General features: G+C 44.2%; 1 protein-coding gene and 1 long non-coding RNA gene across 2 annotated transcripts; one reads left to right on the top strand and one right to left on the bottom strand.

Annotated features, from left to right (window-relative positions):
* The first annotated feature begins 318 nt into the window (after nucleotides 1–318).
* Nucleotides 319–1,275, top strand: LOC120685645. Its single transcript, XM_039967698.1, has 2 exons — nucleotides 319–654; nucleotides 763–1,275. The coding sequence occupies exons 1-2, from the start codon at nucleotides 534–536 to the stop codon at nucleotides 1,038–1,040; spliced, it is 399 nt and encodes a 132-aa protein (XP_039823632.1). The 5' UTR covers nucleotides 319–533; the 3' UTR covers nucleotides 1,041–1,275.
* Nucleotides 1,276–10,507: 9,232 nt separating this feature from the next.
* On the bottom strand, nucleotides 10,508–13,614 carry LOC120685651. The gene is made up of 3 exons (XR_005679681.1): nucleotides 13,305–13,614; nucleotides 12,080–12,387; nucleotides 10,508–11,647 (listed from the first exon to the last, which is right to left on the bottom strand). It is a non-coding gene; the product is annotated as an uncharacterized LOC120685651 (long non-coding RNA).
* Between the last annotated feature and the right edge of the window lie 1,712 nt (nucleotides 13,615–15,326).

Here is a 15,326-nt window from a genome sequence, read left to right on the forward strand (position 1 = left end):
CCTAGGGCTGGAATCGAGCCGAGCCTCGACTTTTTTCGAGCTTTCTTCGAAATCAATATATTCGTATTTATTATAGTCTCCCGCGTTGTTTGATATTCAACTTCAAATCGAGCATAACGAGCCGAGCCGAGCCTGCCAAAATTGACTTTTGTTCCAAATCAACTAATCTTTATTTTAAAAAAAGAACGAATGTAATTGGAGCAATTTTAAAACGAGCCACCGAGCCAGCTTAATTGAACTTTTTTTTTTCCAGCCCTACCCGCACCTAGAAAGTTTGAACACAGCACGTGGGTAAAAAAATTTCGGTGGCTGCTGCAGCAGGGCATGGCCGGCCACACCTTGTCTTCTCGGGCACCCTCTGCTCTGCCTTATCCTCTATCATTCTTCTTCTCCTTCGTCTTTCCCCAGCACATCTCCCTCTCTCTCTCCCCTTGGCTCTTTTTGTTCCAGAGCACACGGAACTTGCGGAGCGGGCTCGACGGCCGGCGGGGCTCAAGGCGCGGCGGACGGCGGGGCTCGGGCCACACCTTGGCATGGCGGCTCCCTCCCACAGTGCCAGCAGGTGCTCCGTGCTCGAATCCTCCACGCGCATGGTCCTGCCCCGCCCCCTCCCACAGCGTTCTAGAGCTTGGGAAAGTCGCCGCCGTGGCCATGGTATGTAGGGCAGAGCGGAGTCCGCATATGAGATTCTGAGCGTCCTCTCTCTTTGTAGTTGTGTGTGTGTTGCTTCTCATCAGAATATTGCTCGTGCTTGCTTTGCAGGTGCTGCGGGCCCGGCGGCGGCGGACGCGGAGCGGCGCGCGGCGGACGCGGACACGGTGGGTGCGAGGGCCCAGCCGACGGGGGATCCCGCAGCGGCGCTCGACGGCCGGCGGCGCGCAGGCTTCCGCGGAGGCGGCGGGCGGCGGACGCGCGAGCGGCGGCAGGAGGAGTGCGCAGGCGAGCGGCACGCAGGCGGGGGGCGGTGCTCGCGCGAGCGGCGGCAGGAGGAGCACGCAGGCGGGCGGCACGAGGCGGCCTGCCGGCCGACTTTTTTTTAATTTTTTTATTCAGTTTGTCGGGGCGGGTGATCCCCTCGCCCGCCCGTGAAAATTGTTTTGTATGAACGAGTGATGGGGTGATCCGCCCTTGAATATATATTTTTAAAGGGTGGACGTCGCATCTGTCCCTGCAAACAGTTATTTTTAGCTGCGGAAAACAGGGGCGGGTGCAATGTCCGTTCCTAAAAATACTATTTCACCGTCTCTATAAACCTTTTTTTTTGCAGTAGTGTCATCAAGTTTCCTTCTTCTCTGTTTTCTTAGACTACCTGCCATCTTCACATAGGTTGGAGGCTTAGGCTTGTGAGGATCTCTTGGCCACTGTTGCATTCCCTCCATTGGCATCATGCAATGATCATATGTTTGGTTGTAGTGCTCAATTGAATAGCAGTCAGCTATGTAATCTTCAGGTGCTTTTAAGCTGAGAAATAGTGCAGTGATGGCATGAGCAAAGGGATACCTACCAGCTACCAATATATGCAAGAACAAGTTCTTCTCTCTACATCAACTTTGAATCTCTTGTCCCACTCGATCTTTCAAAGCCATCCTTCACATTCCAAATTGCAGAGCATTTCTGTGCGAGATTAATATACTTGTTAAGTTTCTTTAGAATGTTTGGACAGATCCTTGAAGACCAACTATTTGACTTGGTTCTATTTTGTTGAATACTTACATACACCTTGGTCCTGATGCCCTCTAGCATGGAGATAATGGGATGGGCCGTAATATCAACTATCCAATTGTTGAAGCTTTCACACATATTGTTGTCGACACTATCACAGTTGGAACCAAGGTTGAACCATGCTCTACTCCAATGCTTCAGGTTGGTGTTCATCTTGTCCTTGGCACCTGCAGGAGTTAATTGTGCTAGTTTTGCTATGCAAAAATTAAAGAATGGTACACTTGATGCCTTTGCACATAACCAAAAGGGCTTCTGAAATTCTTTATCTTTATATGTTTTTCTCCGGTTGGCATATATGTGTCTTGTACACATCCTATGCTCAACATCAGGAAACAATTCTGCCACTACATTGAGAAGACCCTACATGAATCAAAAATGAAATTAGAATACAAAATACTAATATGTCATGGACACACCATTATTTAGATATGAACAAGGTCATTTACCTTTTGCTGGTCTGATATTATAACCCAGCCCCTCCCACCTATTGTAATTTGCAGATCCTTTTGTAGGAAACCCAAGAACCATGACCAAGAATTTTCAGTTTTTTTTCTCCACTATTACCCAGGCTATTTGGTAAATTTGGTTGTTTGCATCCCGACCTAGAGCACATAGCAGCTCATCGTTGCAAGTTCCCTTAAAGAAGCATCCATCTACTCCAATTACTTTCCTACATCTAGCTTGGAAACCTTTTTTGCAAGCACCAAAGCATACATAAATCCTCTGAAAAACTGGGTCAATATACTCAGGGTCCAAATACATGGCAACCGTGCTCCCTGGATTGCTTCTAAGTATTTTTCCTTGGTACTCAAATATCTTTGCATACTCTCCTCTGCATGACTCATATATCCTTCTTATCACAATGACCTTTGTTCTCTTGACCTTCGATAGCGACACATCTATACCCATGTCAAGCAACACAGTCTCCTTGATGTTCTGAAGCTTCCATTATGGGTTTGCCTTAATGATATGCTCATTCTTGTCGGCTATTCTTACTCCAGTGACTAATCTATTGTCCTTCCTTTTGGGAAAAATGTGTTCATTATTGAATGTCTTGACCTGAAATCTGTCACTGTTTGTCTTCTTAGAGGCAAATATGAACCAAAGGCAACCCTTCCATGAACATTTCACTCTAATCCTATCTTTTTCATCTTTAGGAAAACTCAAGTGTCTTTGAGTAGCCAGCCCATACTTGATCAAGGCTTGCTTAAATTGCACCCTGCCACTGAAAGTCATGCCAACACAAAAGTTTGGAATGACTTCACTGTCATACCTTATAAACCTGCTTTTCCTTCTGATTCCTTCACCATCATCATTATCCTCATAGCTGGCTTCTTCACTTGAGTCCATCATTGGGGGATTGGAAACATACCTGCCTATTTTTGTTTGTGCTGATGAACTTGTCCACTCCTGTATCATTCACCTAGTTGATCTGACTGTCACGCAGAAACTGAAGACGAGGGCCGGCGGGCGGCGAGCGAAATAAAATTGACAAGCGAGAGAAAGGGAAGACATGACAGAGCCTGTTTTGGATCTAAAGATACTTGCCATGTATGACTACCAAGGTGTCAGTCTTAGTCATCAAAAACCAGCCAAGTCAGCAAATCTAGTTTTAGATTGCGTAAAAGGTGTGTTTTGATCTGGTTTAGAGAAAACTAGGGGTTAAATAAACTATTTAATTGTTTAGGGGGTTATTTGGACCTATCGTATACTTGGAGGTAGTAATTTGGACTTTTTCCTTCATTGAAATATCTCTCAACTATCCCTTTATTGTATCCTTGCTTAGCAGTTGTAGTATTATACAAATAGTGTTGAGAGAATTCTTTTATTCCTTGCCTGTTTGTTAATGTTGGTTTTTCTATTTCTTTTAGTCTTTCATTCTGTAATGTAGTATTATCCTAGTTTAGGATCTTCACATATAACAATGCTTGATATAATATTTGCAAAATTATATAGATTACTACTAGCTCTTTTTAATTCTTTATAGTGATTAGGAAAGGCCTCTATCCATTGCTCCCATAAAACCTTAGCTGATTCTCCTAAAAAGGTTTCTAAATATGTAAGCATATCTTCTACTCTATTTCCAATGTTATGTTGATTTTGTATGTATTTTTGTACTATTAATCCTTTTCATATACTAATTATCTTCGGCCAATCTGTAGGATCTTGTGCTGCTAAATTTAATATAGCACCATCACTTCTGTAATTTTGTAATTGGACTATTTTTTCAAACTCTCTTCTCTTTGAACCCATGTATTTATATTGTCTAGGTATATAGCTATATGCAGGTTCTTCTTTTTCTGGTGCCCAAGTTCCTGACATTCTAGAGGGTCTTTCTTTTTCTCCTTCAGTATTTATCTCTGGGCCTCGTCTTCTTTTTGATGAACTTGGATCTATTTCCATTGCTTCTATGGCATTATATTTGTCTTGTAAAGAAAATATATTGGTTTCTGAACTTTTGCTACATAAATCATTTATATCTTCACCCTTTTCCTCATAGCTTTCTAATAAAAGCTTATTATTAATTTCCCATTGTTCTTCTTCACTAATAACATCATCCTCTATATCCTTTGTCTTTATTTTATTATCCCCTCGTAACTTTAAGGCTTTATTATCCAATTTATCTTGTTGTTTTGGTTCATCTTTATTTTGCTTTATTGGTGTATAACCCTTTCTACTATTTAATTCCCTTTCTTTCTTAATTTTGTTAAGCCTATAAATTTCTTGTCTAAAGTATTTTCTCTTATAGCAAGCCATTCACATAACATAGAAATATTATATTCATTAGGAATTTTGCTTAATTTTACTTCGTAATGCTTTATTGCATTATCGATGTCTAACTTTTCCATAAATTCATATACATTATGTCTTCTATTTTTTTCTACATTTGATTCCGAACTAGATGCTTCTAAATCAACCAAACATCTTTCTTTATAGTCTGCAAACCTAATACTAGTTAATCCCTTACTATTCACATAACTTATGTAATCTTTAGGTTGCTTTAAAATCTTTAGTTATATTAATGCACCTATATTCCATTATTCTCCTGCTCTTTTATCAGAACTGATTTTAAGAGGACTCATAAATTTATTCCTTTGGATTGCATACTTTCTATTACATTATTCATATTTACTTTATATCTAGCTCCACTTCTATTGGTTAACCTTTCTATGAATTCGATGCTTACTAATTAATTTGTACCTTTAAAGTCTTCATAATCTTTGGTCTGAAAAGCAAATACCATTTTGTCTATAAATTCTTTTACTAGCATAATTAAATCTGGAGCTATGTATGTTATTAATATATTTTCATTCATGTCTCCTTCTAAGAATCCTAATGATGCTTTATTTATTGATTCCCATCTTATATCTAGTACCGTGATTAAAACCTTTGTTCCTAATTTTTTCCTTGTCATTTCTTTAATTCTTATGATATACATTCCTTGATGTATGTATTTATATCCAATATATTTTAATCCATTTTTAATTTGCTTACTAACCATTTTTAACTGAATAGGTTCTGTTAATACACTTAATTCAACCTCTCTAGATATCCTCTATAAACTATTTTTATTTCCAAACCAACCCATTTGATATATTTGTTGAGGTCTTATTTTTCTTAAGGTATCCTTCTGACATCTTTCAAGATCTCTTTCTACATCTATCATTTCTTCTAAAGTTTCAATATCGGCACATCCTCCTTTTAATTTATCCATTAAACTTAAAGGCATAGTATCTTTTTGTTCTAGTTGGAGAGACTTGTATTTATCTAAATTTGACAATCTAGTAACCTCTATTATTCCAGATGATGATAACACAATTTCTTTACTATGTTCAATAGTATTATTATTTTCAAGTTTCCGTGTTTTCTCTAGTATTAATAGTCTTTCTTGTATTGACTTCTAAATTTAAATAATGTAGGTTTTCAATTTTAACAAGTTATTGAAATTTCCTTAGATTAAAAATTTAACAACCAGGCTCTGGTACTAGTAGTGGGAAAGCAAGGGAATGCTCAAAACTCGAGCAAATTCAAACATGCAAAATTAAAAATTTTGAGTTACTATTCATTGCACTATTCAAATTCAGCCCTTACTATTCAAATTTGTGGCACTATTCAATAGTATTCAAGGAATATTTAGTAACCTCTCAGCTAGCATCGCTTTCAAGCTACTATTTACAGCAGTAATGTACTGCTAAGTATGTGCCTAATTCTTACTAATGAATATGAACAGTGCACGAGCACTCACTAGGGAGTGGCTCAGGCACCCAATTCTCTACTATTGGATGATAGCGACCTGTGGGTGGATGGTGGACGAGTGTGTGATTATTACGTGCGTGATTAGCGGATTATGGTATATGTGCAATTATCAGGATCTTTTGCAGGCTTGCAAGGCCAAGGGTTCAGCAGGCGTGCGTGCAGATGGTTGTGCTTGTCCTATTCGATACTCACCATACGCATCGCGAGTTTGCTTCAGTAGCACCTAAATTTTTTTCCACATGGTACCCTAACCACAGTGATATGAGGTGAGGTTCTATCGTCTCTCCAGGTAGTTCCACTCAAAGGGAACACTTCTCTACAGACACAGGGCTCTCTCAGACGCCTCTCTCTGGGCTAAACGAGAGCAACTCAATGCAGAGGTTTCTCCTATAGGGTCACTAGCATAGAAACTCTCCCCATATAAGCGGGCTAAGGAAAAACAGGGATTTTCAAAACAAAAACTGCTCCATTTCCACAAACAAGGTTACATATGGTTTTCCCTTTCGAAAAACCCCAAGAACTTACACACGCTAGGTGCATTACCTTACAAGCTCAGGATAATTACAGTAGGCTCCCTTATTTCTATATTACACTGGTAGTGGAGTGGATACTAATTAGGTGGTGTGGTGATGGATGCTGGGGGTTCTTGCTCCGGTGTCTACTCTTCTTGGGTCGATGTCGAATGCATGCACCTGGCTTCTCATTTTATAGAGTTGGAGGAGTCTTCTGGCTTAAGGAAGCTTCTGGACACCCGGCATCTTCAATTATCCTCCATTACGGTTGCCTGGACAGCTAGACGGTGCTACTGCCTTCTGCCTTCTATAATTATCGGTTGCGCACATTTTTTCATGTGATTTTGCATATATTCGGGATATAGTTTTCCACGCCCGAATGATTGATGTCATCGACATCAAACAAGCTTTTTGGCATGTATATCCCACGGCGGAATTGTTGATAATACTTTATCAACAATGAGAATATATAATTTGTATGACGAGTTTTCTAATATTAGCTCATTTTCCTCATTATCAGCTTCTTCTGGCTGCCATATTTCATACCATGACGAGTTTTTTCTACACTCGCATATAGCTACTCTCATCATCAGTATACCACCGTGTGTATGTTCACAAACTAATTCTAAGATACTTCAAAGGGATACATATGAAAATTTTTAAAAGCAATGCTATTTTTTAAATATATTACTAACCTCCATTTCAAAATAACTGACAACTTTGACTTTCCTATTCAACGTTTGACCGTGCGTCTTTTATATGAATATTTACACGCATAGTAGAAGTGTATTACATCAATATAGTACTTGTTGTCACAAATCTAATGATGCTTGTTTCCCTTTAGGTAGTTTTATAATTAAAGAAATATTGTTGGTCAAACTGTAAATAGTAAAAATCAAAGTTGTCAATTATTTTGAAACCGAGGTTGGTATGATTATACCTTAATATTAGTATATGAAAATACGTATATCCACATATTCTATGTATGGTCACATACCCAATGTATATACCATCATAGATGTTCTAGTATGATCACATACTCCACGTACATATACTTCGTTGGGTCTCATACGTCATACATGATGAGATACACATGTGGGAGTAGCTACAGGCGAAGCGAATGTAGAAAGAAATTTTCCTATATATATAAAACGCAACAAGGTGCATTCTCTTTACAAAATGCACCTACCCTAGAGTTGCAACCGATAGACTACCCCAATTGCAACCGGGACAATAGACTAATTGCAACTAGACGGAACTGGTTGCAACTGGACGCGAATTAGTTGCAACTGGACGCGAAGTAATTGCAACTCAAACGGCGCCACTCGTCCGCACCCGTCTTCCCTCCCACCGTCCGCGTCTAGTTTTTCTTCCGCAAATCACATCCCGCCCATCCGCCCAACCGGTACTGGATGTGTGCCACCCCCGACGCAACCAACCGCGCGCTGGGCGACGCCCACCACCTCACGCTTGCTTCTCCCGCCCATTGTTTTCAAGCGCACCGACTGCGCGCTCTGGTGAGCGACGCGCCGCCGCCTACCACCTTGCGCTCGCTTCTCCCGCCTTTTTTTTTCAGGCGTCCAGGTTTTGTGCTCCAAAGAAACAAAATGTTTTGTAGTTGCGCGACATACAGTCAGACAATAATGCTAATTTCCTAATCTCATATACCAAAATCATGTTGATGCTAAAATCTCATTATCTTACAAACACCACACATTTTTTCTGAGCCGCTTCATAAGTACCATAAACACCGTATCGGCATCATTATTTCTATCACCTGCAGCTCCGAACTTATATTTTTATAAAAATCTATACACATAGGCTCTAAACATACCATCCTTACATGAAACTCAGAATCTATCTACTGTACACAATATTATCCTAAACAATAAACGGTAAACAGTCAGACACCCTCTGTTTAGTATTTAGACGGTTTAGACGGCGTTTAAACGGAGTTAAACGGATTAAACATTTTTTTACTTTTATCACTAAATATACACATTTTTAGGAATGTAAATGAAATCATTCTAGCAAATCCTGGGCGTCAATCTTCAAGACGCTGCATGCGGCTCTCAACTCTTCCTATTCATGCATGGAAGGAAAAAAAATCCAAGATTAATTTCCTATACGCTTCATATCCTATGCTGGCCAAGCCAACCAACGATCCTCGTAGCCAGGCCCACCATACGCAGAATTTTTCAGAGGCACGCAAGCCACCAGCCCCACCAGCGGCGCCTGCAGAGTTGCAGCTAGTTGGGCCGCGAGCCTAGCTGTACCTGCCAGAAGCTGACACACGCAACCAGCAGCTAGTTTATCCCGATTTTCAACGACTTTGACCGTTTAAACGGTGCCGCCGTCTAATTAACCGATTATGGCCTAAACAAGACGGGAGCTCCCTGTTTCGGTTTTGTCAACCGTTTAAACGTCGGTTTAGGCCGTTTAGGCGAACACTAGTCTGTACAATAGATGCTTACTGCACAAAATCCATCAAGTGATGAACACGGGGAACTATCCCTAAATACCTAATGGTGATGATGGGTACACTGTCAATGGAGATCGTGGTGTCCGCACCTGCAAAAAAATATCATTTTAATATACTGGCGCCATTGCCATTTTATGGATTGACTTTCAGAAATAAACCATATCAATGAACGTATTACATATTGAGCGACAAAGTACAATTACAAGCAGAGGGGGGCCACTGACTCGCATAGACAATGGTAATTAGGAGCGGGAGTTAAACCATGAGCTGAATCTGAGAAAGACCATTCCATAGATTGGGTGTAGCAAGCTCAATTTCAACCTATTCTAGCTGTTTAGTTACTGATCCAGAGGAGGTAGGCCGCACCATCTGATATCAAGGGGAACTTGGCACCTAAAAAGCACTGCAGTTCAGATTATGCTGCTGGATCTTAGGCTCGTGTGCTTCCAGCCATTTCTAAGTTCAACAACCTGCTTTTCCATGATTGTCCAACCATATCCTTCATCCAAATTGCAGCAGCAATGCACCTGTGTATTTTTAAGAAAAAGATTGGCGATGGGAGGCGCGCCTGGATCGGCGACGGGAGGAGCAGCAGCTGCCATCGGGCGGCGCCAGTCCCCGGTGATGAGAGGAGCGGTGCCGGGAAACGGATCGGGAACTGAGGGGCGATAGGAGGAAGGGGGAAGGGATCGCGAGCTGGGGTGGGGGAGAAGAAACCGCTTCGGGGGCTCAGCGGGACGCAGAAGAAGAAAAAAAGGAACCGGTGCAGTGCGGGGGAAGCCCAAAGCCGTGCGCCGGCGCGGCCCGGGTGGTGGCTGGCTTAGGTATGCAATACCTTATTCTATATCCAAGATGCTGAATAGAGTTTATATATATATATATATAACACGGCTATTCAGTACCCTAGGTATGGAATAACTATTCCATACCCGAGCCAGCCCACTACCCACCCACCGTCGCGCCCGCGCGCGCAGGCTCCCGCCATCCGCGTCCGGCTTTTCTTCCGCAAAGCGCGCCCCGCCCATTTCCGCCCAACCGGTCGCCACACTCCAACGCACACGTTCCCTTCTCTACAGCTGTACGCTCCCTTTTCTCATGTTTTTTTTTCTAGTCGGACTAGGCGCTGAGCGATTCCTCCAAGAGGTTGCCACAAACATTTTTTTTCCTAGCGTGTGAGCAAATTGTATAGACAGATTATGCACTTATACACGGTTGCCGCGTGTCTTGCAGCCGCGTGTCTTGCAGGTGAGTCCAGATAATTCACGTGCTGCAAGGAAATAGAAACGTTGATTAAAGTAAGCAAGGACTCGATTCAATTATACGAAAATTGATTCACACGCCCAGGGCATTGGAAAACAAAAAGGTTTTGCAGTTGCCGGACACACTAATGCTAGGGCCAATTGAAAAGCAATTTGTTTGTATTGGCAGGTGAATGAATCAACTCTGGATTAAACTAAATATTCTTTACATCAGAAACTATGAGACAAAACATAAAATGGCTGATTTAGGACCACGAGCTTACAGGCACCGCACATTTTTTCTAAGCCGGTTCATAATTACTATAAACACACAAAGGTGGAGTCATATTTCTATTATGCCACACCGAACTTACACTTTTATAAGAATCTACACACAGAAGCTCTCTATATACCATCCTCTCATAAAACTCAGAATCTATTGTACAACATATGCTCTCTGCATGAAATCCATCAAATGATGATCAAGGGAAATTATCCCTGTACATCTAATGGTGATGATGGGTGCCGCCAAAAGATGGCACTGTCAATGGATATCACGGCGTCCACCTCAAATCCTGAAAAACCCATAAAAAACACCTGAATACGATGGTGTCATCTTTATAGATTGACCTCATAAAGGTATAAAACATTATGGAACGGAAGTTGGAATGAGCAAGGAGTAACAAAAATAAAAAGAACCATTTTTGTTCCTTCTAGGAAGATCTGAACTCAATCAGGTAGGGGTACCTTGATATCCTATAGTAAACTGTCAACTAAAAATGATTGTTAAGAAGGGAAAAAATTCAACATGGTATAATCAGTTCAAACTACATGATCATGAGCAGAGCACGCAGAAGGCTTTGGTTACCTCAAGCTCACAATCCTATGCTCACAGTAGCCATTGTGTCCAGGAAACGAGATTTATACAAAACAGAATACGGTGCATTTCAAATACTTCAGTTACGGATTGTATGAATAAGGAACTTAACTATCTCATGTTGGCAAGGCTGTGCTGTTTGCACAACAAGTATATTACAGAGGTATTCTATCATTACGTTGAGGCCATGGCATGTCAAATGAAAATTCAGTATAATGGGAGACATACCATACCCGAGTTGATGGTCATGCAAGATGAAATCACATACTAAAAAAGAGGATATGCTATCATTTGGAGAAATCCTAACCACTAGCTAACATAATCCAACAGCAGTTGTTTTACAAATCAAAGGCTCTGTAAATAGAAGGGCTAAAGATCCAGCTAAAGATCCCAACTTTGCCTCAACAAAAGAATAGAGTTCACCTCTAATGCATAGCCAATCTTGTCGAGGAGCACCATGGCACCTGAACAGGAGGCACAACACAAGATACTCGTAGCCAATCTTCCCAGATGATAGATATCCACACCATGGGACTAGCACCAGCAGTTAGCTTCATTACTGCACCAACAACGCCCTGGAATATTAGGCACAAAACCAACACTCAGATGCAACAGCTCCTGATGTTTCAGATAGCGCATAAGTGAAATAAACTAAGAGTAGAAAAATAAAGTAGTCCGGATTTAAGTACCAATGCATCTAAATAGTTGTGCAGAAACAGCAAGCTGCAACGCCAAATGAGATCTAGGCTCAACTTGCTTTCACATGAAAAGAAATAATCCACCTTTCTATCATATTATTACTTATCGATATTGCAGTAAAAAGATGAATTCGTGGTTGTTTGATGGACCTGCATGTGTACTCGATCTAGATTGTAGCAAGATCTGTGCATATGGAAAATAGAAAAGGAAAAAGTGTTTTGAAAATAAAATTAAGCTCCTACACATGCGAGATCAAGAATAGGCAACTAGCAGATAAAAAACGCATCTCTACCTGGATGAATCAGACCGGGGACAAAGCTGCGATGTAGGGATGCAGGGTATGCACCTTCACCTGCGTGCTTGTACGGTGTCAATTCTATCCATGAGAGTGGAGCATCCCAGTGCTTCCCTACGCCATTGCAGGCATCCTCGATTTAATGGAACCTCTTCTGCTGGTAGATCAATGATTCAATGGAACCTTACATCCAACCGAAGCCAAGGCTGAGATTTAGATCCAGCACTGGCCAAACTGTGATGCCTAGATTGTTTAGCATGCACAAGAAACAATTATTGGAGGTGAAATCCAACTCGATCGGACACCTGCAATGTAACAACTCGGCCCGGGAGAACGGATAAGATCTACTCTACACGTTGAGTAAACCACACCTGCTAATTAATTCTCTTGCGCTTTCGTCCTCGCTTCGCGCAAAAGGATCGATCCGGATTAACTAGCTTCCCAGGGCTTGGTATTTAAATTGGTTTGGCTCTCAATCAACTTCCAGTATGGGACAATTCCCGCAGATGAACAGTGTCCACGACACTACAGTAACCTGAAACCGGTGCTACAGTAACTCACATAGTTGGCCCGGCCCATCTGGCCCATGGGCTATTACAATCATCCCCCTTAGGACTCGACGTCCCCGTCGAGTACCAGACCAACCTAAATACCAGGATCTCCTCTCTTGGCCACGTCACATACGTTTAGTGCTAACGGTTCCATGTGCCACGTCCGTGCGTCCAGTGCCAATGGTCCCTGTGCGACGTCCGTGCCTCGCACGCGCCCGTCCACATGCCTTGGCATCTGCGCCCCCACGCGTCCGTGCTCATGCACGCGCACTTCTGCCCGCATGTGGCGCGCACTTCTGCCCGCATGTGGCGTGAAACCGCGATAGTTGGCTCTGATACCTCTGTACACGTTGAGTAAACCACACCTGCTAATTAATTCTCTTGCGCTTTCGTCCTCGCTTCGCGCAAAAGGATCGATCCGGAATTAACTAGCTTCTTAGGGCTCGGTATTTAAATTGGTCTGGCTCTCAATCAACTTTCATTATGGGACAATTCCCGCGGATGAACAGTGTCCGCGATGCTACAGTAATCAGAAACCGCTGCTACAGTAACTCACATATTTGGCCTGGCCCATCTGGCCCATGGGTTGTTACATGCAACGAGGCGAAGCAGCACCGTCAATACAACAACCTCGACAAAAGACTCGAATGGGGATGGCGATAGTGGGGAACCATATGCCTATGGAGAGGAATCCCCCCAAGGATTCGACAGCTCAGGTGAGTGTGAGGAAGCTTCGATGCCTAGAGTGGATGCCGCCATTCGCGTCATGAACTCATGATCCCCGCTGCAAGAGATTGTCGATTTGAAGGAGGGGAAAAACTAGATCACGTCATCAGGATTGTCTCCAAGCATTCATGGCCCAGGTAGCAGCGGGACGGGGCCGCGCCTAGACCATCCGCGTGCCGCCCTACTGCTTGCGCCTGTGTGCCGAGCGCTGCTCATTGCCCCCGCGCGCTAGGCCGCCGGGACCTGCCTCGCGCTGCACGGGGCTGGCCCTCGCCGCGACGCCGCGCAGCCCGTGAAGGGGGGTGTCCTCGATGGGGCGGTACAGGAGCCAGCCGCCGCGAGCGCTGGCAGCTGCCCGTCCACTGGCCGCACGCCGTGCCTGCCGCACGCCGCTGCTCCGCCCCCGCCGCCACCGCCGCTTCGCGCACCTACTCCACTGCTCCGGCCGCGGCCGTGTCCCCCTGTGTCACCGCGTATGAAGGGGAGGGGGGTCCGCCGCCGCTGCTCCCCGCGGTGGGAGGCGGGAGGCAGTGGTGAGCGCGCAGATCGGGGAGGCACGCGGGTCGTGGATTCCGATATGCGCCGGGATGAAGGAGTTGGAGCGCGTGTGGAGGGTAAAGGAGCAGCGACAGACGCCGGGAGGGGTGAGGGTCGCTGACGGGATTGGGGGCGCTGGGAGAGGAGGGAGCGGCGACGGCGAGTTGCCGCGGGGCAGTTGCTGCGGGGCGGGAGGGAGGAGGGCGTGCTGGGTGTCGTGGGTGGGTGGGGGTGGGGGGCGCAAGGGGAGCGCGGGCGGACTGAGTCGAAGAAAAACCGGGTGCGAAGGAGGCTTGGGTATGGAAATGCTTATTCCATACCCAGGGTACCAAATAGAGGTACTATATATAGAGAGAGAAATTGGGTTAGTTGATGGATGGAATTTCGAGGCATACCTCTTTTGCATCTTTCTTTTAGAGGTCCTCGTATTTGTGTGTGTGAGTTTAGACTAGGGTTTGAGAGAGAGAGTGGAGGGTTCTTTATTTGAGCTTTTTGCCATCCATGCTTTGATTTGGTTAGGAGTGGCTTGTAATCAGACCTCGTGAAGCAATCCAAAAATCAAATTCGTGTCTCCTCTGCATTGGGAGCATTTTTCTTTTTTTGTGATTTTTAGTGGACTTTCATGTGATTTTGGATTCCAGAGATTTACTCGATTTTTTTCACAAACTTCTTTTTAGATCTGCTAGACCTCATAGGCATGTATCTAGTTTGGTTCGAATCCGTGGGGGTTTGAGGGAGTAATTTGCGTATAAAATCTCGGTTTCGTTCCTGCCTTTTCCCTTTTGTGTTTGTGCGCAGGAGACTCAAGAGGATCACAGTGCTTGCGTACACGACACGAGGAGCATGTGGTCGCGGCCCGCGGCATGCAGCGACTTGTAGTGGCCGGCCGATGCAACTCCCTGCGGCGCACACGAGAGCAGCTAGCCGTCGAGCGGTGGCAGCGGTGCTTTGGCGAGCGGAGTGAGAAGCGCTCGCTGCTTGTGGGAGCAGGGCAGGTGGGCCCAGGTGGTAGCGCATGGGAGCGGCCCGAGAGGGGCACGCGGCCCACCAGCGGAGCGGCCCGGCGGAAGGAGGCAGCCAGCTCGGTGGCGCCGCTGCAGCCCATCACGACAGCAAGTGCACGGGCCGGCGCAGCAGGCCAGCGCTGCCTCACCAAGCGATTTTTTTTATTTTTATATCTTTTTTTCCAATTTTGCAGAAATATATTTAAGCGAAGAGAATTTGCAGAAGTAGCTATCTGCCGCTGTTTGAAACGGTGATTTATTTTGTCTCCATTTGATTCGGCGGTACGTCAAAAATCACCAATTGAAACGGCGGTAGCGAGTGTGCGTTGACACGGAACGTACTCGTCCTGAGCCGAGTGGGCCCTCCTGTCAAACCCCCGATTGAACTGGTGATCCTCTTGAGTCGCAGGAGAAGGAGCTGGTGGG

Source organism: Panicum virgatum, chromosome 8N (assembly GCF_016808335.1).
Source record: "Panicum virgatum strain AP13 chromosome 8N, P.virgatum_v5, whole genome shotgun sequence".
NCBI classification, from domain to species: domain Eukaryota; kingdom Viridiplantae; phylum Streptophyta; class Magnoliopsida; order Poales; family Poaceae; genus Panicum; species Panicum virgatum.

Bases quoted from the DNA above. Each gene is read 5' to 3' on its own strand.
- LOC120685645 (XM_039967698.1), top strand. From the start codon at position 534: ATGGCGGCTCCCTCCCACAGTGCCAGCAGGTGCTCCGTGCTCGAATCC. The intron at 655-762 runs GTATGTAGGGCA...CTTGCTTTGCAG, and splicing joins AAGTCGCCGCCGTGGCCATG to GTGCTGCGGGCCCGGCGGCG.